Raw genomic sequence first — 24,191 nt, forward strand, 5'->3', positions numbered from 1 at the left:
ACGCCAAGGCCGCAGAGCCCCAGGGAGGCCTCCTCAGGCCATGGAAAGCTCCTGTGCCCACCACACCAGGGTCAGGTGTTCAGGGCACTGAATGCAGATTCCTCCCAGACACTCCCTGCCCCTTAGAGCCACGGGATCGTGGCACAGGACTCAGCACATTCCATGCCCAGCTGGAACCAGAGGCAGGCCTGGCCATCAGGGTTAGGGCCCCACTGGGCCTTTGCCCCGGTGTGTCTCACCCCCACCGCCCCACCTGCCCACAGATCAGCTCCCCACGTCTGCCCCACCTTCCCCCTCCTTGCACCTGCTGCCCTTGCACCGCACACATGCCAGGGTGAGTGTGGTCGGCAGGCAGCCGAGGCCGGCTTTATCCAGCTCCTCCCTGGTGGTCCTCAGAATCCCCGGCCCCGCATGCCCAGCTGCCCTGTCCCGCTGCCCTCCAAGTTGTGCCCGCCCGTCCACCCCTTCCTCACCCACCAGGTGCAACACAGCCCAGCATAGGGCCCCTGCCAGGTGTCCGTGTCAGCAGCCCCTTCCCTGCCTGCTGTGCCCTCCCCCATGACCTCACCTCCTCCCTCAGCCCTAACCGGGTGGGTGGCACAGAGGGGAGTGAGGAAAGGGGCCTGGGTACAGGATCAATCTGGACGGGGTCAGGAGTCTGGGGCTTGGCCGGGTGAGGCGGCTCACTCCTGTAATACCAGCATCTGGGGAGGCCAAGCAGGAGGATCGCTTAAGCCCAAGGGTTCAAGACCAGCCTGGGCAACATAGTGAGACCCCCATCTCTATTTTTTTAAAAAAAGAAAAGGCTAGGCACGGCGGCTGACACCAGTAATCCCAGCACTTTGGGAGGCCAAGGCAGGTGCATCACCTGAGGTCAGGAGTTCAAGACCAGCCTGGGCAACATGGTGAAACCCCGTCTCCACTAAAATACAAAAGTTAGTCAGGCATGATGGCGGGCACCTGTAATCCCAGCTACTCGGGAGGCTGAGACGGGAGAATCACTTGAATCTGGGAGACAGTGGTTGCAGTGAGCTGAGATCGTCGCGCCACCGTACTCCAGCCTGGGCGGCTGAGCAAGACTCCATCTCAAAAAAATAAAAATGATCAGGGCTGGAATCCTGCTCTCAGACTCACTGTCCACATGACCTTGGGCATACAGTGCTGAACCTCCCTGTGCCTCAGTTTCCCCATCTGTAAGAGCACTGAGCTTACAATGGCAGTGAGGACACAGACCAGGGGGATAGGGTGCAGGGCCCTTCCTGGTGTTCAGATGGAGGCTGGTGGCAGGAGCTCTGCCACATCAGGCCACCCCCCATCCAGGTTTATGTGTCTGGAGGGCCACAGCTCTGAGGGCCTCAGTGGTCAGCGTGCATTCTCTCCCCCAAGACTGGCCCCACTACCCCCAGGCTTCACCATCCTCAGGGCCCAGGGAAGAGAGCTTGTCCCCACCAGGGACAACAGAGCCAAAGTGTTCACTGCCCATGCCCTGGTGGCCACAAACAGGGTTGAGCAAGACTGAGCACAAACTGGCCCCTGGTGCCCAGCAGTGAACAGGAGTGACTGTTGACCCTGCACAGAGGGGACTATGCTGAGCGCAAGAAGCCAGTCCCAAGGCTGCATACTGAAAGCCTGCACTGATAGGACATTCTTGAAATGACCAGACAGAGCCGGAGAGATGAGTGGTTGCAGGGCTAGGGAGGGGTGGGAGGGAGCAGCGTGGCCGTAAAGAACATGTCAGGGTCCCACGGGGGTGGCACTGCCTTGCATCTGTATCGACGTCAAGGTCCTGGCGTGATTCTGCACTGCAGTCCTGCAAGATGCTACCACTGGGGATGCTGGATAGAGGGTAACGGGACCTCTGTGTTACTTCTTACAACTGCAGATGAATCTATACTTATCTTAAAAGTAAAAGTTTAACTTTATTATTATTATTATTATTTTCGAGACAGGCCTCTGTCTTATTGCACCCAGGCTGGAGTGCAGTGGCACAATCTCGGCTCACTGCAACCTCCACCTCCTGGGTTCAAGCGATTCTCCTGCCTCAGCCTCCTGAGTAGCTGGGACTACAGGCGCCCACCACCACGTCCAGCTAATTTTTTTTTTTTTTTTTTTTTGAGACAGAGTCTCGCTCTGTCGCCCAGGCTGGAGTGCAGTGGCGTGATCTCGGCTCACTGCAAGCTCCACCTTCCAGGTTCACGCCATTCTCCTGCCTCAGTCTCCCGAGTAGCTGGGACTACAGGCGCCTGCCACCACTCCCAGCTAGTGTTTTGTATTTTTAGTAGAGATGGGGTTTCACCATGGTCTCGATCACGTCCAGCTAATTTTTGTATTGTTAGTAGAGACTGGGTCTCACTATGTTGGCCAGGCTGGTCTCGAACTCCTGACCTCAGGTGATCTGCTTGCCTCAGCCTCCCGAAGTGCTGGGATTATAGGCGTGAGCCACTGCGCCCAGCCATTATTATTCTTTTTAGAGACACAGGGTCTCCCTCTGTCACCCAGGCTGGAGTGCAGTGGCACCATCTTGGCTCACTGCAGCCTCATCCTCCCAGGCTCAGGTGATCCTCCAGCCTCAGCTTTCCAAGTAGCTGAGACCACAGGGGCACACCACCACACCCAGCTAATTTTTCAAATTATTTGTAGAGACAGGGGTCCCCTGTGTTGCCCAGGCTGGTCTCAAACTTCTGGCCTCAAGGGATCCTCTCACCTTGGCCTCTCAAAGTGCTGAGGTTATGGGCCTGCGCCACCGAGCCTGGCCAAAAGTTTAACTTTAAAAAATTAGATTAGAAATCAGAAATTGAAAGAAAGGGGGTATGGTGGAGCCCAGGAGAGGGGAGACATCCAGGACCTGCCTGGCCCCAAAAGAGAAGGGGAGGCTGCTCTGCCCCCACCCCGCTTCTCCGTCAGTGGGCTGCAGGGCCGGGGGTAAGGGGTCTAACTCCTACTGCTTCCCAACCCTCCGCGTCAGACAGCACCCCCTTCTCCAAACAACCCCGGCTTTGTCCCCTGGAGCCCTAAATAACAATAATAATAGCCGGCATTTATTGAGTTCCAGCCCAGGCAGGGAGGGCAGGGCAGAAACAGCACCCAACAGGACTGGGTGCAAGGCTCACACCTGTAATCCGGAAGGATCAGAAAGACCCAGGTGGGAGGATCACTTGAGCCCCGGGGGTGAAGACTGCCGCATGGGTGACAGAGCAAGACGCTATCTCAAAAAAAAAACCACCCACACCCACCCACTTCCTGCCAGGCCTAACCCCTGGGGCCTCCATGCACCAAGGGAAAGCTCTTCCAGGGTGGGGTCACCGGGAGGAGGGGGGAGGCTCAAGTTACAGAACAGCCTGGTAGGGCTCAAAGACGCCCATCCTGGAAGAGGCCCCAGCACTGACCTCCGTGGGGGTGGAGATGAGGAGGATGGAAAGGGTGTCTTCCTCCAGCATCTTCCTGAAGGTGAAGGAGGGGCACCTTGGGGTGTCTAAGATTGTGACCCCAGGAGACCCCCAGCTAGCTGGGGTGTGCTGTGGGAGAAGGGGGGGATCCCAGAGGCCCTGAGCCCAACTGAACAGATACAGACGGGACCAGATGGCCTCAGAGCTCCCCTGCGGGGCTCCCTGGAGCTATGGAGACCCCATTTATCCAGAGTCAGGTCGGTGCCTGAGCTTGGACAGCCCCAGGTGGAAGGAGCCCGTGGTGGGAGGAGCCTGTAGTGGGAGGAGCATGTGGTGGGAGGAGCCTGTAGTGGGAGGAGCCTATGATGGGAGGGGCCGTGGTGGGGGGAGCCCGCGGTGGAAGGAGCCTGCGCTGGGAGGAGCCTGTGGTGGGAGGAGCCTGCTCTGGGAGGAGCCTGTGGTGGGAGGGGCCGTTGCGGGGGAGGGGGAGCCCATGGTGGGAGGAGCCTGTGGTTGAGGAGCCTGCGGTGGGGGGAGCCCGTGGTGGGAGGAACCTGTAATGGGCGGCATCTGTAATGGGCGGGGCCTTGCTGGGCAGAGCCCGCGGCGGGGGGAGCCGCCCCTCTCCTCTGTCCAGGCACTGGGTGGTCCATCCGCCAGGTCACCGGTCACTGCCTCTCTCTCAAATTCCTCCGAGGGATTCCCGAGGAGTGCGCTCGGACTGGGAGGTTGAGCAGGAACTCCCTCCCAGTCACCCGAGGCTCTTGCGCCCCGCCCGAAGCCGGGGGTGCGTGCGCCCGCGGAAGGGCTCCGGGACGGGAACCCCCCCTTGGAGCCTGGCTCTTGGACCAGCCACCCGCGGTGGCCCCTAAGTCGGGGACGCGGGCCCCCAGAAGTCTGGGGCTCTCCAGGAAGCGAAACGGATGGAAGATTACTCGGCTCGGGGTCCTGGGTCCCCACCCCCGCCCCGCCCCCGGGCCGCAGCGTCACAAAGGCCGCTGGTCCCCAGGGCAACCCGCGGAGTGCGGAGGGAGCCTGGGCTCTGGGAAGTCCGCGCGCGGCTCCGCTTCAGAGGCAGGGCAAGTGGGCGCGGTCCTGGGGCGGCGGCGGGGGCCGGGAGAGGAGGGCTGGGGGTCTGGAGAAGGTAAGGGGCAGGCAGAGCGGCCGGGGAGGTGGGCCCGGGCCAGGGGAGCCAAGGGGAGTGTGGTGGAGGGGGTAGAGTGCGGGCACCTGGTGGTCTCAGGGAAGCGGGCCTGGGACCAGGGGCGTGTAGGAAGCAGCGAGGGGCTCAGAACCACCTTTCCGGGTTCACGACCAGCCTCTCTGGGTGTTCCACCTGGGCAGCTGCTGGAGACTAGAAAACATCCCTCACGCGTCACAGAGGCACGGTTTCCCTCCAGCGGTGAAATCCGCCCCAGCCTCCAGCAAGAGCAGGGCTTAGGCCTGGGGTCCTGGGGTCCTGCTCTCAGCTGGCACCTCACCCCAGACACACTCCCTGCTGTCCCCAGGGGCCTGTTCTCGCCCCGATGCCCCGGGAAGGTCAAGGGTTGCCCTTTTGGGCGTGAGGCAGATATGACTTCACCACGTACCTGTGTGGCCCTGGGGAACTCAGCAACTGCTTAGCTCTCATTTGTGGGTCGTCCAAGGCCCAAGTGGCTGTGACAACCTGAGATCTCCAGGGTTGCTGGGAGCCGGGGCAGCAACCAGGGGTGCGGCTAGCAACCAGGGGTGCGGCTTGCAACCAGGGGTGCGGCTTGCTCTCCAGGGAGCTGCGGCAGAGCCTGGGGCCACAGCTGCACTCAGCCGGTGCACCCACGGACAGAGGGTCAGACTCGGCTCAGCACTGGGCTCAAGCCCTGGATGAGAACAAGAACCAAGCTTCTTAGCCTCAGGCTCCATCTGGGAAATGGAGTGTCACTTGTGGAGTCCATGAGCTCACCAGGGACAGGATCCCGGGTCCACAGCGAGGGCCCACAGCGTGGGAGGAGGGCTGCTCCTCCGGGCCCAGGCCTGGCCGCCCTCCTCCCATGCTGACCGGCCAGCTGGCCTCGTCTTTGGTGAGGCCTGTCTCTGTGCTCTACAACTGCGGTGAGGCGTGGAGCGTCCCCAGGGAGAACCGGAGCGGGAGGATGGCCCGCGAATGTACCCGAGGGGGGTCCTGTGCTGCTTAGGACCACGCCGTCCCCTCTCCACGGCCCCGAGGGGTGCCAGCAACCCCTTTCAGCAGCAGGGTTAGGAACTGGGGCCCTTGCAAGGCCACAGGTCAGGGCTGGGGTTTCTGCCCTGGCGGTTCTGGCCAGAAGTCCGTAGTCCTAGTTCTTCCCTGTCCTGTCCCACAGGCCACTGGTTGTCAGTAGAGGTTTTTGCTCCTCAGTATAAACTGTGTCCAGATCTGTAGGCTGCCCATCCAGCCCTCCAGGCAGCCTCTTCCCAGCGAGTTGTGCCCCCGAAGAAGGACAGAGGTCCAGCATGGGGTCAGTGGGCTGAATCCATCCCCCGAACATGCCACAGCCCAGGGGAGGCCAGCCTGCCTGGCAGCTGACACCCAGCCCTCCCCCCAGCTCCCGGATAATGAGCGCCCATGTGGCAGGCCTGGGCCTGGACAAGATGAAGCTGGGCAATCCCCAGTCCTTCCTGGACCAGGAGGAGGCAGATGACCAGCAGCTGCTGGAGCCAGAGGCGTGGAGGACCTACACCGAGCGCCGCAATGCCCTGCGCGAGTTCCTGACCTCGGACCTGAGCCCGCACCTGCTCAAGCGCCACCACGCCCGCATGCAGCTGCTGCGTAAGTGCTCCTACTACATCGAGGTCCTGCCCAAGCACCTGGCCCTGGGCGACCAGAACCCGCTGGTGCTGCCTAGCGCCTTGTTCCAGCTCATCGACCCCTGGAAGTTCCAGCGCATGAAGAAGGTGGGCACGGCTCAGACCAAGATCCAGCTCCTGCTGCTCGGGGACCTGTTGGAACAGCTCGACCATGGCCGTGCTGAGCTGGACGCCCTGCTCCGGTCGCCGGACCCGCGGCCCTTCCTGGCCGACTGGGCGCTGGTGGAGCGGCGGCTGGCGGACGTGTCGGCCGTCATGGACAGCTTCCTGACCATGATGGTGCCGGGGCGGCTGCACGTCAAGCACCGCCTGGTGTCTGATGTCAGTGCCACCAAGATCCCGCACATCTGGCTCATGCTGAGCACCAAGATGCCTGTCGTGTTTGACCGAAAGGCGTCGGCGGCTCACCAGGACTGGGCCCGGCTGCGCTGGTTCGTCACCATCCAGCCGGCCACATCGGAGCAGTATGAGTTGCGCTTCAGGCTGCTGGACCCGCGGACACAGCAGGAGTGCGCCCAGTGTGGCGTCATCCCCGTGGCTGCCTGCACCTTCGACGTCCGAAACCTGCTGCCCAACCGATCCTATAAGTTCACCATCAAGAGGGCCGAGACCTCCACGCTGGTGTACGAGCCCTGGAGGGACAGCCTCACCCTGCACACCAAACCGGAGCCCCTGGAGGGGCCCACCCTCAGCCACTCTGTCTGAGAGATGATTTTCTAATATTTATCCACTAATAAAGAAGAGTGTAAATGCACATACGGAATTAAAGAAGCAAACCTATTTATGTTTTAAAGGCAGCAGCCACCGGTGTTTTTCCTGGCTCAAAACATGCCAAGCCCCAGGCCTTCTGCTCCTGCTCTTTCCCAGGGGGAGCCACAGGCCGGACCTCCCAAGACAGCTGAGCCTGGAGCAAGAAGTACCAGCCCCTGACACCTACGGGTCCAACGACGACGACGAAAGCTGCTCCACGGGGCCTCTGTGGTCCTAGCCCCCGCCCCTCCTCGCCACCCCCATCACCATGACCGGGCTCCGGCCCTCCTTACCCACCTCCCTGGCTTGTGGGGCTCCCTCAGGGAATGACACTCCTAGGCCGTGATGCCTCCCACCATCCCCTGCCCAGCCTCGAGTGCTCATCAGCAGGCCCGCCCGAGGAGGCAGCAGCACCACCGGGGATCCCTGGCTGTGAGCAGCTCAGCCGTGCCCCTCCGTGCGCCGCCCCGCCCCACCTTTTGTTCCTCAAGGGCCTTCCCGGCCCTGAGCTCCCTCTCTCCTCCAGGATCAGCTGCTTTTGCTAGGCGTCCAGCCCCTGCGTCCCCCCACCACTCACCTTCAGGACCGCAGCTGCCCCTTCCTCCCAGAAGCCTTCCCTGGCTGCAGGCTGGTGAGGTCCCCAAGTCCCCCTTCCTAGAGGCGCCTTCTCATCCTCTCTGCAGGCACTTCTCAAGCTATTGCAGAACTACTCTTATTTCATGACGGCCCAAGAATAGACATGGTCTTCAAGGCAGGGCCCGTCCAGCACACCAAGGGGGCCACAGTCCTGGAGACTCCATGCTCCGCCCCTCCCTCCACAGACGCCCAGAACCTCTTTTCCCACAGTGACCATAGCCCCCGCGACCATCTGACCCCCGAGCTGGCTCTGGGAGGCCACAGGAGCCCCTGTGGACGCAGCCACAAATGGGCCAGGTGCGGAGGGACCCCAGTCCACAGCGGCCAGGGGGTCCTGGGGAGCAGCTTTAAAAGTGGGACCAGCAGGACAGTCAAGGCTGGTGGCCTCAGGGACTTTGGACTTGGCCAGCCTGGTGACACTGGAGCAGCTCTGGAGCTGTGGCCTGTCCCCACCACACCAGGCACGGCCCTCCCCTCCCCACACAGGCAGCCGGAGACACCGGCCCTGCAGGGGGGGTCGCTGCCCTCCCCACACCCCTGCGCCCAGCGCTCTGCAGTGGGCCCTCGACGGCCTCCACGGCCGCGTCCCAAAACCGCCCTCCCCACGCCCCTGCGCCCAGCGCTCTGCAATAGGCCCTCGACGGCCTCCACAACTGCGTCCCAAGCACAGTGACCATCCACTTTTGCCCCCCAGCCAGACCTCAAACACCCAGAAGTGAGAAGAGCTTTCAGAGTGGTTTTATCATTAAATTAATATCTAATCACATAATTCAAAGATATAAAAATTGGAATGTAGAAGGTGGGGCAAGCCCCTCCCTCAGGACTGGAGGCGGCAGCAGGGACAGAGCCGCACTGAAGCGGGTGAGCGCGTGAGAAACATACAGCCGAGCAGGCTGCCCCGGAACGCTCAGTCCAGGGTGGAAGCATCGCCCCGGCACCCCCCAACCCCCGAGCCCACTGCGCAGCCCACGGGAAAAGTGCAGGCTTTTCACATTTCAGAGGGTGGGGTGGGGCGGGGTGGGCCCCTGGCTTTGGGCTGCCCCCCAGCAGCCCCTGAAGGACACAGGCGGTGATGGTGGGAGAAAGGCCCCCTCTCCCAGGGAGGCCTCCTTGTCCTGAGCTTGGGCTGAGGTCTCTGTTCCAGTAACAGATGCTGGTTTTTGTTTTTTTTTTTTAAAGACAGGGTCTCGCTCTGTCACCCAGGCTGGAATGCAGTAGTACCATCAGAGCTCACTGCAGCCTGCGCCTCCTGGAGTCAAGCGATTCTCCTGCCTCAGCCTCCCAAGTAGCTGGGATTACAGGCGCCCGCCACCACGCCCAGCTAATTTTGTATTTTTAGTGGAGGCGGGGTTTCACCATGTTGGCCAGGATGGTCTTGAACTCCTGACCTCAGGTGATCTGCCCGCCTCGGCTTCCCAAAGTGCTGGATTATGGGCGTGAGCCACCACGCCCGGCAGGATGCTGGCTTTTAGTTCATTTAAATAGAAAATAAACCTGAACTCCACAGACACCATCCAGAGTGATTACAGGTGGTGTCCAAAGGTCAAAGGGCAGCCTCCACAGGGTTTCCTTCCTGGTTCTGAGACTTCCCAGGGACAGCAGAACTTCCTTGCACTGGTCCCAAGGAAGCCCCTCTTGGCCACCCTGAGAGGTGTTCCTGTCCCCAGATGCCCAGGAGAAGCAAGAGTGTGGGGACCGGCCCTTGCCGTTCCTCCTCCAAGTCCACCCACTTCCTGCCCCAGGGAGATCCTGAGGCCAGGAGGCAGGCTGGCCCAGGCAGACTGATGGCGGAGGGTGGTGGGGAGGGTGGGGGGGCCCTGGACTTTCCCTCCCAGTCCTGGCACCTTGCAGGTGGAGAGGGCTCTTCAGGAAGGCATAGTTGGCCTCCTGCAGACACGCACCTGGCCGGCAGGCACGAGGGTCTGCTGAGCCTCGCAGAAGTCCAGGAGGCTACGCCAGAGGGGGCAGCAGCGCAGAAGGAGGTGGTCTCCTGTGAGGGTGGGAGTCAGATGGGAGTCAGTCAGGGTCAGGTGGGAGGAGTCAGGGTCAGGTGGGAGGAGTCATGGTCAGGTGGGAGAAGTCAGGGTCAGGTGGGAGTCAGTCAGGGTCAGGTGGGAGGAGTCAGGGTCAGATGGGAGTCAGTCAGGGTCAGGTGGGAGGAGTCAGGGCCAGGTGGGAGGAGTCAGGGTCAGGTGGGAGGAGTCAGGGTCAGGTGGGAGGAGTCAGGGTCAGATGGGAGTCAGTCAGGGTCCGGTGGGAGGAGTCAGGGTCGGGTGGGAGGAGTCAGGGTCAGGTGGGAGTCAGTCAGGGTCAGGTGGGAGGAGTCAGGGTCAGATGGGAGTCAGTCAGGGTCAGGTGGGAGGAGTCAGGGCCAGGTGGGAGGAGTCAGGGTCAGGTGGGAGGAGTCATGGTCAGGTGGGAGGAGTCAGGGTCAGGTGGGAGGAGTCAGGGTCAGATGGGAGTCAGTCAGGGTCCGGTGGGAGGAGTCAGGGTCAGGTGGGAGGAGTCAGGGTCAGGTGGGAGTCAGTCAGGGTCAGGCAGGAGTCCGCAGCTCCCTAGCCCAGCCCGGGCCTCACCTGTGTTCCCACCCTGGAAGAGCCCAGCCCCGCCCTCACCGATCAGGCAGAGCCCCTCCTGGGCCCGCGTGACAGCCACGTTCACTTGGTTGGGGTCCACAACGAAGCCCAGAAACTTCTTGAGCCAGCTCTTGGTGGGCCGCTGGTCCAGGTCGCTCTTGGCACAGGTGCGGACGGTGCTCACCAGCACATAACGCCACTCGCTCCCTGCGGGATGGGAGGTGAGGCCCTGCGGCTGCTGCGCCCACCCTCCCGGCCCCACCCACGAGCCCCCAGCCTCACCCTGGCTCTTGGTGATGGAGGACACGGCCACCCCAGCGATGCCCTCTCGCCGAAGGGCCTTGCTGATCTCAGAGGCCTGCGCGTTGTAGGGCGTGAGGACGGCGATGTCCTGGGACTCTACGGTCCTCCCCAGGGTCAGCTGCTTGGTGATACGGACCTGAAGGGCCGAGGGGGCAGGTGGAGCGGACCCTGGTGTCTCTCCTGCCCTCCTCCAGGAAGCTCTCCCTGACTCACAAGCACCAGACACTCACCACCTCAGCCACCTCCTCCAGAAAGCCCTCCCTGACTCACAGGCACCAGACACTCACCACCTCAGCCACCTCCTCCAGGTTGGCCTTGGAGTTCTCATTCCCTTCGTCCGTGGACACCAGCAGGCTCCGCTCGTGGCCCTGCACGTGGCCAAAGATGACAGGGCAGCTCTCCTTGCCAGCGTGGCCCAGGACACTGGGCGGCCTCCTCAGGCCCTGCCACGTCTTCAGCCTGCTCTTGTAGAACGCCACAGAGGGGAAGGCACAGATGCCCTCGTGCTGCAGGCAAGGATGTGCGCTGGTCAGAGGCTGCCACGTGGGGTTGTGGCCCCCCAGGGGCTGCAGGTGGGCTGGGGGCTGAGTGGGGCGGGCTCACCATGCGGTACTGAGTGTCCAGCATATGTGCGTCCTCGTGGTACCGCTCGAACAGAGACCGGTCCAGACCCAGGTTTTGCAGCCGCTCATTCTTGACCACAGGCCGCAGCTGCTTGTGGTCTCCGAGAAGAACCACCTGGAGGAATGGGCAGGCCTGGCCCTGACACCCCTAGACCCAGAGGGACCCCAGCCCCACACAACACCCACGTCTGCACACACAGGGCACCCCAGGTGGGAGACTGTGCCAGGGACGCCTGCTCATGCTGCCCACACCGCCCCCCCAACCAACCTTCTCGGCCTGTGGGAACTGCACCAGGGGGATGAGGGTTTCAGGTTCCGTGGCCATGCCTGCCTCGTCAACAAGGATCTGCCTCACGTCCAGGATTTTGAGGCTGGCAGAGGCTGCGCAGGAGCAGGTGCAGAGGATGACCTCATGCTGGTCCAGCTCGAACTTCCGAGCCTCCCACAAGACCTTCTTGTACCTGCCGGGGACACTGCTTGTCACCCCAGGGCCCCCATGCTGCAGGCAGCTCCACCCCCTGGCCCCTGCCACTTACGAGACCAGGTCCTCCCTGGAGAAGAGCTCCCCTCTCTGCAGCCGGGTGTCAAAGGCCTTGATTTCCGACGAGTACGGGTTGGGGGCCTGCCGGATCCGGTGGTGCAGGGTGATGCTCCTGGGGGACAGGGCACAGTGAGCCCTGTCCACACAGGGCCATCCCGGGGGCAGAGCTCAGTGAGACCCACCTACACAGAACTGTCTGGACAGCTCAGCCCCACTCCGCCCAAGCCCCAAAGACAGTGGGCACACCTGAGGCTCTGGTTCGGCCTCCCCTCCCGGGGGCTCTTCCTGAGCAGCTTCCTGCTGCCCACACGCGGCACTGGGAACTCGCTGGCCTCAGCCTGCTCGCTGTACACACGGAGGGGCTTCAGCTCCATCCTTCTCAGGAGCAGTCCTGAGGGTAGTTGGGGGACGTGAGTCCTGCCCCGCGTGCCAGCTCCCCAAAGGCCCCCACCGCCGACCCTGGCGCACCTGCCAGGACATCCACCGACTTGTTGGAGGGGCCGCAGTACAAGATGCAGGGACCCCCCAGCCGCTTCTCCCCACGAGGGGGGACTCCGGGCTGCACCTGCTCCTGGTTTGATTTATGAAACCAGAATATGATGTGGAGGCCCACGATCGTCTTCCCTGTACCTGCAGCCAGAGAATAGGAGATTGTAGCCCACCCTGTGAGTCCCTGTGGCCCAAGGCAGCCCGCGGCTCCCCCGGCGTGGGCCCTACCTGGTGGGCCCTGAATGACTGTGAAAGGCTTCTCCAGAGCCTCCCTGACCGCCACGTTCTGGCTGGGGTTCAGCTTGTGGCGGCCTCCAGGGATGTCGTAGGTCTGCCGCTCCAGGAACCTGCTGGGGATCACTGAGAGGGGGCGGCCTCCCTGAGCACTCATGCAGGGTGGGGCTGGGGGCCAGAGGGGAAGCTGGAGGGGTGGGGCAGACCTACCTCTGCAGAGGGGCTGCGGGACAGGCCGGCCCAGTGCGATGCTGGTGACCAGCGGGGACGCCTCCTCTAGTCCACGCACGGCTTCCTCCTTGCGGCTGGGGGTGAAGGCAGACACTGGAAAACCAACAGGACTCCCAGGAAAGGGGCTGCTGCCCCACGAGCTCCCCCCTCCTGCAAGTGAGGGGCCCGGGGCGGTCCCCCAGCCCAGCCTCTGCTGGTGGAAGCCACTCACAGATCAGGAAGCTGCTTGGGCAGCAGCTCAACGGTGAACAGGGTGCCCGGCCTCAGCACCTCTTCCGGAACCTTCTCCATGCCCATGTGGTGGACGAAGAGGTGCACCCGTCTGGGAGCCTCCTGCCGGTCTGCCCGGCGCTCCTGGTCCCAGTCCTCCGTCTGCCCGTGGGCCACCCAGGTATACGTGCCGGGGTCAACATTCAGGCCAGGGCCGAGGCTGCTGGGCCCGGGGCGTGGGCTGGCCGTGGGAGCCGGCAGCCCCTCGAGCCGGATGCAGAGGTAGCAGCAGCTGAAGTTGATGTCGGCACAGTTCTCCTCCAGGAAGGCGGTCTCCAGGCGGAAGGCGCCCTGCAGCTGCCCCTGCGGCGTCCGTGACGCCTCCCAGGAGACACTCAGGTGCTGAAGTGTGACGGAGTCATTCTCGGCAACCGCGCCGGTGGCCGACTCCAGGGCGCAGAATGGTTCCCACACGCAGGCATACTCATCCACGTCGCGGTACCGGTCCCGCGGGGCCCGGTACACACGGCCCGAGAAGCAGTCTCCGGGCCGCTCCACGTGCTCCAGGCAGAGGCTGAAGCCCGGTGCCACCGTCCAGAGCTGAGGGCTCGGTACCAGGAAGCCGTGCTGCAGGCTGGCGCCGAGCTGCACCTGCAAGGTGTCCCCGCTGCCCAGCTCCCGGGCCACCTCCAGGAAATGGCCACAGCGGCTCCGCTGCACCTGCACCAGCTCCCGCCGCTGGGACGCCTCGCCCTTCTCCTGGATGAGAGCAGCCGCCTCCGGCCAGCGCTGCAGCTCCACCAGCTCCAGCAGCTGCTTCCACAGGGCCGTCTCCACGGCCCGGGTGTGTGGGTCTGGCACAGTGCCAGGCAGTGGCAGGGGCGGGCTGGATCCCTGCGCTGAGTAGACACGGCGCCGCCACAGGAGCTGCAGGCCCGGCCGGCCTGCCAGGGCGTGGGGGTGCTCGGCCAGCTGCAGGGAGCCGTAGGGGACGGGGCAGGGGTCAGGCAGCGTCTCCCGGTTGCTGGGGAAGAGCAGCCGGAAGCAGCGGGAGCCCGCCTCCACGTCCACCACGAAGCCCAGCTTGTCCAGAGGCTGGGCCTTGAGCTGCACGGCCAGGTGCAGGCTGCGTGCCCGCCGCTGATAGCTCTGGGCAAGTGCGTGCTGGAGGCTGAAGGCCTGGCAGAGCCCATCGATGTCCCTGGCAGAGTAGGCGGAGCCCCCACGGCCCAGCGCCAGCAGGATCTGCCGCTGCAACACCACGTCCAGGTACCTGCGGATGGGCGAGGTGGCCCACGTGTACCAGTCCACCTGCAGCGAGTAGTGGCCGCCCTGCTGCTGGTGGCCCCGGGTGCAGCGGCCGAATGCCGAGCGCTCCAGGGCCTTGCGGAGGTCGCGGCCTGCAGGAGCCAGGAATGGGTGCATGTCGTCCGTGGTGACCAAGTCCACCATCTGTTCATAGTCCTGGGTGCGGGCAGCAAACTGGACCTGCTTCCAGAGGGAGGCCAGGAGGTGCAGCCGCGTGTCGGGCGGACTGCCCCCGCCGCCGTGCAGGTGGTGGCCGAGGTGCAGTGACAGGGGCACCCGGTCCCCATGCTTCTCACACAGGGCCTTGAGCTGCTGGCTGCGGGGTGCTGGCTGCCACCGCAGAGGCGTGACCGTCCGCGTGCACTCGCTGCCCACCAGGAACTCAGCCACGAGCCTGTTAAACTGAATCATGTACTCCTTCACCATGATGTGGGCCGCGCGGAAGCCCAGGGTGCCGTCCTCGTCCGGCTGCTCATAGAAGCAGTCGGACCGCAGGCGGTGCCGGCGCAGCAGCCGAGAGAAGTAGCACGCGGCCACGACGCAGGCGTCCACGGAGTCCAGGCGGGCCGGCAGCTCACGGCCGGCACCCGGGTGCTGCCTGATCACCTCCTCCGCCTCCTCGTAGGACAGCTGGCGGTCAGACTGGACCACGGAGGGTGCAAAGCGCAGGCTCTTCAGCTGGCCACTGGCCTTCTCCATGGTGAGGAACAGGGAGATGGCCAGGCGGTCCCGGCCAGGCAGGAGGCTGAGGACGTCCTGGCAGAGGCTGGCCGGCAGCATGGGCACTGGCTCCCTGCCGGGGGCATAGAACGCAGCGCCCTGCCTTCGCGCCTCCACGTCCAGCACCCCGTCCCTGGGCACGAAGCTGGCCACATCAGTGATGTGCACAGCCACCTCGCACCTGGGACCCAGGTCTCGGACACTGAGGGCATCATCGAGGTTGCAGGCGCCCTGGGGGTCCACAGTGAAGGTCAAGAAGGTGCGGCAGTCCTCTCGGCGGCCAGCAACCCGGCCAAGCTCCGTGTGGTATTTCTGCAGCACCTTGGTGATGGTGGCCTGGTCCGACGGGGGCACCCTCAAGCTGTACTCCAGGCCGAGGATGCGGAGGCCCTGCTCCCAGGTGCTGGCCTCAGGCAGCACCTCCCGGACGATGCCCAGCGGGTAGTAGAAGCCTTGCCGCCACAGGACGATTTGGACCCAGAAGAGCCGGCTGTGCCGGGCCTCGGCCGTGAGCCTCTCAAGCCCCACACGCTGCAGCCGGCCCTTCCGGAGGCTGTAGACGGGGACCTGCGATGGGTCCTTCAGCTCGGCCACGAAGATCTTGGTCACGGAGCCATTGATGGGGACCATGATGCGCGGGTCCCACGTGTCCATGCGGCACACAAACGCCAGCTCGTGCCTCTTCCTCTTCAGCACGCCCAGCACGCGGCCCCGAAGCCGCCCCTCGGGCGCCTTGTCTCCCAAAAGGAGCTGCACCAGCACCTCATCCCCGGCAAAGGCCATCCCACAGTCCAGGCGGCCCCTGACCTGGATGGGGCCCGAGGAGGCATCGTCCAGCGGGATGGCTGACGCCCGCTCGAAGGTCTCTGGCACGAAAGTGCAGTGGCGGTACCGCTCGGGCTCCGCGCGCAGCAGCTTCCGTAGCGCAGCCGGGGGCAGGTTCTCGTACAGCCGGGCCTGCTGCAGGGACTCGGGCCTGGCAACGGTGTCCAGCAGCCCGTCCTCCCCGACGGTCACCATCACCTTCTGGCTCTCATCCAGAAGCTCCCGTAGGATGGCGTCGTCAGCGTTGAGCTCTCCATCCCACGGCCAGAAGTCAGCCTCTGCATCCTCAGCCTCCGTGGACTCCACGCCCGCTGCAGCAGCCGCTCCTGCCGCACAGGCCCCGGGCACCACGTCTTCCTTCACCGCGTCTCCTGCTGGTGCTGCCGCAGCCTCCGTCTGCGCTGTGGTTGCCGTGATGTCACGGGATGCTGGGCTCAGAGCCTCATCTCCCGGCTCTGCCTTCACCATGGCCGTCACCACAGCCGCCGGCTCCTCCGCCAGGTCCCCTACTGGCTCTGGGGCAGCCTCCCAGTTCCCCGCTGCCCCAGCCTGTGTGCCTCGGGGGGCCCAGCGCCGTCTCTGCGCCACACCCTGCTCGACCTGCTCCATGGACAGGCCCTCGGGGCAGACGCTGTGCCGCTCCACGCACTCACGGATGAAGCTCTCCCAGAGCTTGCCGCAGGCCCCGAAGGAGCAGAGGGCCACGGCGTCCCCCACTACCACCAGCTGGGACTGGGCGCGGGTCAGGACGGTGTTGAGCACGCGGGCGTCGGTGAAGAACTCAGGGGCCAGTGCCCCAGGGCTGAGCAGGCTCTGGCAGGTGTGCACAGTGCTGAGCACCACGACCCGGAACTGCCGCCCTGCAGGGGGCACGCGGTCAGGTCAGGCTGGGTGCGCAAGATGGTGGGACCAGCCCCACCCCTGCCGATGCCAGGCTGAGGAGTGGGCCGAGCCACCCGGGGTATCCTGGGGCAGCTGGCAGCACCTGGCCCCACTGGTCACCCACCTGGCAGGATCTCAAAACTGCCGACAGACACCTGGCCTAGGTCCCGCCTCCTCAGCTCCTGCCTCAGTGCACTGACCTGAAGACGCAGCGGGGCCGGGAATGAGTGCTGGACGCAGTGAGGACTCTGCCACCCCCGACAAGGAGAGGGCACCCCCACCAAGCTCGGGGATGAGCGCAGGACGCAGTGAGGACTGGCCACCCCCGACAAGGAGAGGGCACCCCCACCAAGCTCGGGGATGAGTGCAGGACGCAGTGAGGACTGGCCACCCCCGACAAGGAGAGGGCACCCCCACCAAGCTCGGGGATGAGCGCAGGACGCAGTGAGGACTGGGCCACCCCCGACAAGGAGAGGGCACCCCCACCAAGCTCCAGACACCTCAGGGGCCGAGCCCCACCTCAGCCCTGGGAGGCAAATACTGCAGCCCCCTCTTACAGATGGGGAAACTGAGGCGGGGGCTCGTCCATCAGCCGGAGAGCTCCCCCTCCCCCAGCAGGGGTGCGGTCGGGGGCTGTCCCGGGCCGGCCGGGCTCACCTGGGCACCGTGGGAAACGACACAGATGCACCTCTGCTCGCGGCCGCCCCAGCAGCTGGGCCAGGTGTTGTAGGCCTCCTGCACCTTCTCGACGACCTGTGCAATCTCAGCCAGATTCAGCCAGGACGCCATGGACATGTCGCGGTCTGGGTTGCCTGCCACGTGGCAGAACATGAGCGGGTAGTGCCGGGGGTGGGGCGGAACCTTGCCCCTGGCGTGGATGGGGTTGCCCTTGGCCACGTAGAAGTGCCGCGAGATGAAGCTGACGATGGCGTCCGTGCAGCGGTAGTTCTCGTGGAAGACCAGGCGGCTCTGCCGCGCCACCTCGTGCGTCTCCTGCTGGTAGCACAGGAAGAGGCGGTGCAGCAGCGTGTGCTCGGCCGCCCGGGCCCTGGCCACACTGAACAGCCGGGGTGTGACCTGCATGTGGTCGCCCGCCAGCACGAGGCGGGTGCCGTGCGAGGCGTAGGCCAGCGGGGTGAGGGCCTCGCACTCCAGCATCTGGGCCGCCTCGTCGATGAGAATGTGGGAGAAGAAGCCGACCGGCACCCTGAGCTCACGGGCCTGGGAGGTGGTGGTGACCACCACGCGGTGCCGCGCCAGCTCTGCCCGTGTGGGCGGGCGGAAAGCCTGGCGGTCGTCGGTCAGGCAACAGTACTGCAGCGTGACCGGGTCCGTCTGGCTCAGCGGCCGGTCCGTGTACATCACACGGAGAGGAGTGGCCTCGGGGTGGCCGCCGCTGACGTGGCTGTGGAAATACTCCCGGATGTAGATGTCGGCAGCGCTGCGGGAGGGGGAGGAGCTCATGGGCTTCTTGCTGGGGGCCTCAGTGCTGTCCGCTAAAGCACCTACTGTGTGCCCAGCCAAGCTGCCCCTGAGCACAGCCCTTGTCTGGCTGTCAGAGGTGAGCAGCAAACACTGGTGTCCCTGCTGACAGGAGTCCAAGGGGCAAGAGGCCACGGAGGGCTTCAGGCAACACCTGGGCGAGCCCAGCGGCTCCTCTGACACTGCAGACACCTGCACCTCCCCGGCCCCCAGAACCCCCAATCCAGAAATCAGCCCGGGACGTATGGCCACTGTCCCAGGCTCTTCCTCCCACTCCCCACTGGGCAGGGATGGGAAGGCCCCGGCCTGGGGAGGTGGTGGTGGCAGGAACCAGAGGAAACCACATAAACCAAAGGGGAACCTTGTGGTTAGGACAAAGATCTGTGTTTCTATAAAAACCAAAAACAAGACTCATCCCCAGAAGTGCTGGGTGGGCCATGCTGCAGCCTTCCCCATGACACTCTCCTTGGGCCAGGGCCCCGGCAGAGGCACCCAGCTCCTCACCTGACAGCAGACCCGGCCACCCTCGGTGCCCTGAGCTGGGCCTGATAAAGCCAAAGCCCAAAGCTGGTCGGCTACAGGGAGTGCAGAATCAGAGGACTGGAGCACATCCAGGGGGTGACCGCCTGCCCAGTGTAGACTTGGGCCGGGCGTCAGGTGAGGTGGGGGGCAGGCCAGGCTCGGGCTTACCTGTTGGTGTGTGTGCAGATGAGCACCTTGGTTTCAGGCCTCCGGATGACCTCCAGGGAGGCCATGGCCAGCGTGTAGGTCTTGCCCGTGCCAAAGGGGCCATAGATGAGTAGCGGGGGGACACGCCTCCCATCCCCAGGGCCCCAGCCCGCGATGAGCGCCACGGCCAGCTCCTGCTTGCGGTTGCCACGCCGCAAGGGTGGGACAGACCAAGGTCTGGGCAGGGCGCAGGTGGGCAAGTCAGGCACCACCAGCTGCTCCTCAGGCAGTGTGTCCACTGCCTGGTGCCAGAGGCGGAAGGTCATCGGGTCAATCTGGAACTGCACCTCCAGGACCAGGCGGGCCTCAGGCTGCAGCCCCAGGGCCAAGCAGCAGCGGGCCGGAAGCAGCAGCCACAGCGCCTGCTCCGAGCTGGCCCGCCTCTCCAGCCGCACCTCGAACACCGTATTGTCGGGTGCGGGTACAGGGGCCACCAGGGCCGTGCTGACCGCCCGGCCCAGCAGGAAGCCCTGGTCTGTGTCTGGCATCAGGGAGGAGGGGACGGGGACCTCTGCGTACAGTGCTCCCGGAGGCGCGAAGAGCATGTTCAGCGCTGGTGTCTGCAGTGCCGTCTTCAGGAACACCTGGCCCCGCAGGGTCAGCCTGGCAAGATGGCCTGGGTCAGCTCATGGGGCCACAGCTGCCAGCCCCGCTGCCAAGTCCACGCCCCCATCCGCTCCCGTTGCCCCAGCCGCTCCCATTGCCCCAGCTGCTCCTGCTACCCCAGCTGCTCCCGCTACCCCCAGCCGCTCCTGTTGCCCCCAGCCGCTCCCGCTACCCCCAGCCGCTCCTGTTGCCCCCAGCTCACTTGGCCACCAGCTGCTGCTGAGCCGCCTCCTCCTCATAGAGAAACTGGTGCATCCTCTGCCGATAGTTGGTTGGCGAGATGGGGCCCGAGGCCAGGCCGCTGCGGTTGAACTCCAGGGCCAGGGCAGGGCCCTTGTACTTGGCCATCAGGGCCGTCTGCTCGGCCGTCCGCTCCACGCCAGGCACCACGTGGCGGTTGCCAGTGTGCCAGCGCTCCATCTCCTCAGGGTGGCCGAGCGCCAGATTCCTGCAGGGTCCTGGGCGACGCCCCTGGCCCAGCTGCAGCCCTAGCTTTTGTAGCAGCACCGGCCGGCGGCCAAAGTCGAAGACCACCCATTGCTCAAAGGTGCCGAACGAGGCGGCCTGCACACGCACTCCCACCTGGAAGTCGGCAGTGGAGCTGGGCACATGGAAGCGCTCACCCCGTGCGTAGAGCCGGCCTGGCGGGAGGCCGGGAGCCACCAGAGAGAAGTCGGCTCCTGGCTCCTGCTTCAGCAGGGCCACATGTAGCAGGGGCTCCTGGAGAGGAGGCCAGACGGTGAGGGGGGCCCAGGGCTCCCCCCAACCCTCCCGAGAGGAAGCCTGGCCAGCGTAGCCCAAGTGCAGGGTTCAGGTCCCGGCCCTGCCACTTCCTGGATAGAACGCGAGCAGGCCGCCCGGCCTCTGCCATCCTCAGTTTCTTCCTGTGCTACATGGGGGTGGCTGAACCCTCCTGGGGCCCCTGTGGATGTCCCGTGGGGCAGTGTGGGCAGCTTGAGGCCTCACCACCCACTCTTCAGGTGCCAGACCTTGGTGAATCCTTGTTTTTGTTTTTGTTTTTGAGACGGAATTTCACTCTTGTCGCCAGGCTGGAGTGCAATGGCGCGATCTCAACTCACTACAACCTCCGCCTCCTGGGTTCAAGTGATTTTCCTGCCTCAGCCTCCCGAGTAGATGGGATCACAGGCACCCACCACCATGCCTGGCTATTTTTTTTTTTTTTTTTTTTTTTAGTAGAGATGGAGTTTCGCCCTATTGGCCAGGCTGATCTCGAACTCCCGACCTCAGGTGATCCACCTGCCTCGGTCTCCCAAAGTGCTGGGATTACAGGCGTGAACCACCGCACCTGGCCAAATCCTTGTTTTAACCCATATACTCCATAGAATAACCCTGCCAAGGTGGGACTGTCCTGGCCCCCTGTCTCTAGGTGAGGAGACTGAGGCAGAGAGGCTAAGGGACCTGCTGCAGGTCCCGCAGGTGCTGAGCGGCAGTGCCTCGGTCTTAGCTCCATGACCCAGGCTGTCGACATCTGCCCGGGCTGAAGTCACCACTTCCCCAGGGCTCCCTCCGCCCAGTCGGAGCTGCTCTCCGCTCACCTCAGAGTGGACAGCAAACGTCCAGCTGTACTGGGTCTTCCTCTCCTGGGCCTGGTACATCAGGGGCTGGTTGCAGGTGACACGCACTCCATCAAGGGTCTCTGCAAGCTGCGTGGAAGTCTAGCCTTCAGCAAGAGGCCTGGACCCCACCCCACCCCACCCACTCCCAGGGCCCACTTACCACAAGGACCTCACTGCTGCTGCGCTGGTACTCGGCCAGCAGCCGCTCCTGGTAGGGCACCAGCCCGTCCTGCCAGGCCGCCTGCCCCCGCAGCTCCACAGCCTGCGTGCGCCGAACCCACTCCTGCAGCTCCTGTGCTGAGTGTGCCTTGGTGCAGGCGTCCCCATACTCACAGAGGTCAGGCCTGGGGGACAGGGAGGTCGGCAGGGCTACACGGAGGCACAGCCGCCGTGCTGAGTTCAAAGGCCGGGACCCCCTCAGCCCAATACTGGCCTCTGTAGGGAGCAGGGGCTTTATTCGTCCCACCCACTCCTGTGCTCCCAGGACAAGGCCTGGCTCAAGCAGTTCCCAAACATGAACCTCCCTTATCCGGGTCCTCAGAGGCCACATGGCTTTAGCCCTCAGCAGGTGGCAGGGAGGCCCCCGTCCACTGAACCTGGGAGCCTCTGGCTCTGCCTATGGTGGGCTCCTGCCCTGCTCCAAGCTCCTGGGAGCCTCTGGCTCTGCCTACGGTGGGCTCCTGCCCCACTCCAAGCTCCTGGGAGCCTCTGGCTCTGCCCATGGTGGGCTCCTGCCCCACTCCAAGCTCCTGGGAGCCTCTGGCTCTGCCTACGGTGGGCTCCTGCCCTACTCCAAGCTCCTGGGAGACTCTGGCTCTGCCCATGGTGGGCTCCTGCCCTACTCCAAGCTCCTGCCTCGAGTATCCTTACTTTGGGCAGAGCTCGAACTTGGAGAGTCCCGGGGGTGGGGAACGGTGCTCCCAGGGCAGGGCCTGGTCGAAGGCCACCATCTGTGCGTGCTCCGAGGATGCGCAGTGGTTCTCGAAGGCCTCCTGAGAGTGGCAGGTGACCAAGCAGGCCGGGCAGTACAGCTGGGCCCCAGGGGGCTGGCCAAGGGGGGCCGTGCGCCCGTCGCCATCAGGGGCAGGGGGTGTGAGCAGGTCCCCCCGCTGGAGGCCACCCAGCTGCTCGGCCTCCCACACAGCCATCTCCACGGCGCTGTGTGCGAACTGGCAGCGGGACTCCCCACGCCAGCACGGCTGCCCACGCCCCACAAACCTGCAGTAGGCAGGAGGCTGGCCGGCCCGGGGCTGCGGCCTCACCGCCACAAACTGTTGCTTGCGGCGGCCCTCGGCGCTCACGTGGGCCAGGAGGCAGGGGCAGGCTCCGTGCTCAGGGCACTGCCCCTGGGGGTCCACGCGACAGATGCGTGGGGGACAGCGCCTGAAGCAGAGGGAGCAAAGCAGCTCGAAGCGGCCGCCAAACTCCGTAAGGATGGCGTCGGCCGCCCGGCCTGCCCCTCCCTGGGCCCCGCTGCCCTGCACCTCCGCCTTCAGCCATAGGCGCTGGAGGTTGTGCTGACGCTCGAAGGTCCAGACCAGGGCCTCCTCGCGACTGCGGGCAAAGGTGCACCGGTTTCGGTGGCGCCGGCAGCCGAGCCCAGGGCTGTAGTAGTGGCAGACTTGGTAGCACAGGGGCCTTGGGAAGGTGGGCCGGCAGCCCACCACACGCCAGACCTTGCTCTTGGTGGCCTGCTTAAAGCGGGCCAGCAGGATCTCGCGGGAGCAGTCATGCTCCACCCTACGGAGGACGTAGGTGCTTTCATTGAGCCGCTGGGTGCAGCGGGAGCAGCCCAGACACAGGTCCACCAGGGCACACAGCCGGGCCAGGGATGGCCCTCTGGTGGCCGCGGGGCTGTTGGGCAGCAGGGTGGACCCTGGAGGCGCCACCTCGAACACCAGCTTGGCTCTCCGGGGAGGCGTCTGAGGCTCCTGAGCTCACGGGTCCACGCGGTCCACTGGAACTGTTGGCCACGGTTCGAAGCCTGCGACAGAAGGAGCAGGTGAGACTGAGGCCAGAGGACATCTGGTCCAGGCCCAGCTCAGAAGCACGGCCTCTCCACCAGGCAAGGAGCTGGCGATCTGCCTCCCCTGATGCCCAAGCAGAGGCCTCTCCACCAAGCAAGGAGTTGGGACTCTCCCCACCCTGACGCCCAAGTGGAGGCCTTGGCAGTAGCTGTGTCCTGTCAGGGAGTCAGGGCTCACTGACCCGGACACAGCCAGACCCTCCCTCCTGAAGGGTCTCAGGCCCCACCTAGAAGGAGCCAAGGTGACTGCTTGTGGAGCCCTGGAGGGGGCAGAGCCCTCGGCACAGTGCCGCCCCCAGGAGGCCGCACCCCTCTGCCCCAGCCGGGGGTCCTGTGCACCCCAGGGCCTCAGGCTCCTGACTCTTCTAAGGACACAGCACCTCCTTTTCTATTGAATGACCACTGGCCCCCAGGAAAAGAGGACTCCACATCTGCACCTGGGGAGGGGCTTCACGGAGAGGAGGGTACAGTGCCCACCAGAGCTCAGGGTGCCAGGAAGAGATGGGTCCCCGGGTCCCCACCGCAGCTGGGATGCTACAAGAAGAGTAAGTTTAAAAGCAACAGACTGGAGGCAGACTTCAGTATGAGAACCCGGCACTCCCCGCGGACCCCTCTGAGAAAACATCCGAGTCTGCCGTCCAGAAAGGACGGGAGCCGAGACCCCAAAATCCTGCGCTCCAGTGGGTGCAGAGACCACAGCGCTGGGGCTTGCTGCGGAGGGTGCTGGTCCTGGACGGGCTGCACTGCCCCGGGCTGGGTCTGTGGCTCCCGGGACTCCGCGCCCCCGGCTGCACTCACCCTCCCGGACCCCCCACTCCGCCCCCGGCCCCGCCACCCTGGGACCCCCGCGCTCACCCTCCTGGAGCCGCCCCTGGACCCCCGCGCCCCCGCCCCTCTGCCCTGGGACCCCCGCGCTCACCCTCCTGGAGCTGCCTGCCCTGCCGAGCCTGCCCAGGAGCTCTCAGTTTCGATTCTGGCCCGGGCACTGACGCTGATCGCGGAAATTACCTCACCGCCCCCCGCCCCGCCCCGCCCTGCCCCGCCTCCAGCGACAGCTCGGCCCCGCTGCGAGGGAACCTCGGGAAGCGCCAGCGAGCGGAGGACGCCCCTCCCTGAAGGGCCAGTGCCGTCGGAGGCGGAGGCGGCTGGGGGTGGGGGTCCTTTCCCGCACCCCTCCAGGGCCCCACGCCCCGTCCAGCCCTTCACACACCAGAGACGCCCCGATGATGTGCCA

The 24,191-nt window shown here is 64.8% G+C and overlaps 2 protein-coding genes across 8 annotated transcripts; one reads left to right on the top strand and one right to left on the bottom strand.

The window, feature by feature from the left end:
- The first annotated feature begins 874 nt into the window (after positions 1–874).
- Positions 875–8,869, top strand: FNDC11 (fibronectin type III domain containing 11). 3 transcript variants are annotated; one of them, XM_008962276.6, is made up of 2 exons: positions 875–4,530; positions 5,948–7,002. In XM_008962276.6, the coding sequence occupies exons 1-2, from the start codon at positions 4,310–4,312 to the stop codon at positions 6,912–6,914; spliced, it is 1,188 nt and encodes a 395-aa protein (XP_008960524.1). In that variant the 5' UTR covers positions 875–4,309; the 3' UTR covers positions 6,915–7,002. The 3 variants fall into 3 exon arrangements, with proteins under 3 accessions (XP_008960524.1, XP_054960508.1, XP_008960526.1); XM_055104533.3 differs by having other exon boundaries at positions 3,796–4,465; positions 5,726–8,869; XM_008962278.5 differs by having other exon boundaries at positions 4,375–4,465.
- Positions 8,312–23,947, bottom strand: HELZ2 (helicase with zinc finger 2). Of its 5 annotated transcripts, XM_034952091.3 has the most exons (20): positions 23,877–23,947; positions 21,802–22,915; positions 21,092–21,275; positions 20,911–21,018; positions 19,557–20,074; positions 18,710–19,351; positions 17,195–17,978; positions 16,662–16,737; positions 12,804–16,515; positions 12,572–12,666; positions 12,356–12,487; positions 12,107–12,268; positions 11,885–12,029; positions 11,634–11,750; positions 11,366–11,558; positions 11,078–11,212; positions 10,762–10,980; positions 10,454–10,610; positions 10,211–10,378; positions 8,312–9,585 (listed from the first exon to the last, which is right to left on the bottom strand). In XM_034952091.3, exons 2-20 carry the CDS (start codon positions 22,077–22,079, stop codon positions 9,461–9,463), a joined length of 7,950 nt encoding a protein of 2,649 aa, XP_034807982.1. In that variant the 5' UTR covers positions 22,080–22,915; positions 23,877–23,947; the 3' UTR covers positions 8,312–9,460. The 5 variants fall into 5 exon arrangements, 4 of the variants coding, with proteins under 4 accessions (XP_034807982.1, XP_024782592.1, XP_034807983.1 ...); XM_024926824.4 differs by lacking the exon at positions 23,877–23,947 and having other exon boundaries at positions 12,356–12,666; positions 21,802–22,858; XM_034952092.3 differs by lacking the exons at positions 8,312–9,585; positions 10,454–10,610; positions 23,877–23,947 and having other exon boundaries at positions 10,217–10,378; positions 21,802–22,858.
- Between the last annotated feature and the right edge of the window lie 244 nt (positions 23,948–24,191).

This window comes from Pan paniscus, chromosome 21 (genome assembly GCF_029289425.2).
Source record: "Pan paniscus chromosome 21, NHGRI_mPanPan1-v2.0_pri, whole genome shotgun sequence".
In the NCBI taxonomy this organism is placed as follows: Eukaryota; Metazoa; Chordata; class Mammalia; order Primates; family Hominidae; genus Pan; species Pan paniscus.

Coding starts and splice junctions, on each gene's coding strand:
- FNDC11 (XM_008962276.6), top strand. CDS start 4,310: ATGGAAGATTACTCGGCTCGGGGTCCTGGGTCCCCACCCCCGCCCCGC. Junction 4,531..5,947: donor GGGCTGGGGGTCTGGAGAAG/GTAAGGGGCAGG, acceptor CCCTCCCCCCAG/CTCCCGGATAATGAGCGCCC.
- HELZ2 (XM_024926824.4), bottom strand. CDS start 22,079: ATGGCTGTGTGGGAGGCCGAGCAGCTGGGTGGCCTCCAGCGGGGGGAC. Junction 12,030..12,106: donor GTCGGTGGATGTCCTGGCAG/GTGCGCCAGGGT, acceptor AACTACCCTCAG/GACTGCTCCTGAGAAGGATG. Junction 10,611..10,761: donor TGGAGGAGGTGGCTGAGGTG/GTGAGTGTCTGG, acceptor TCGGCCCTTCAG/GTCCGTATCACCAAGCAGCT.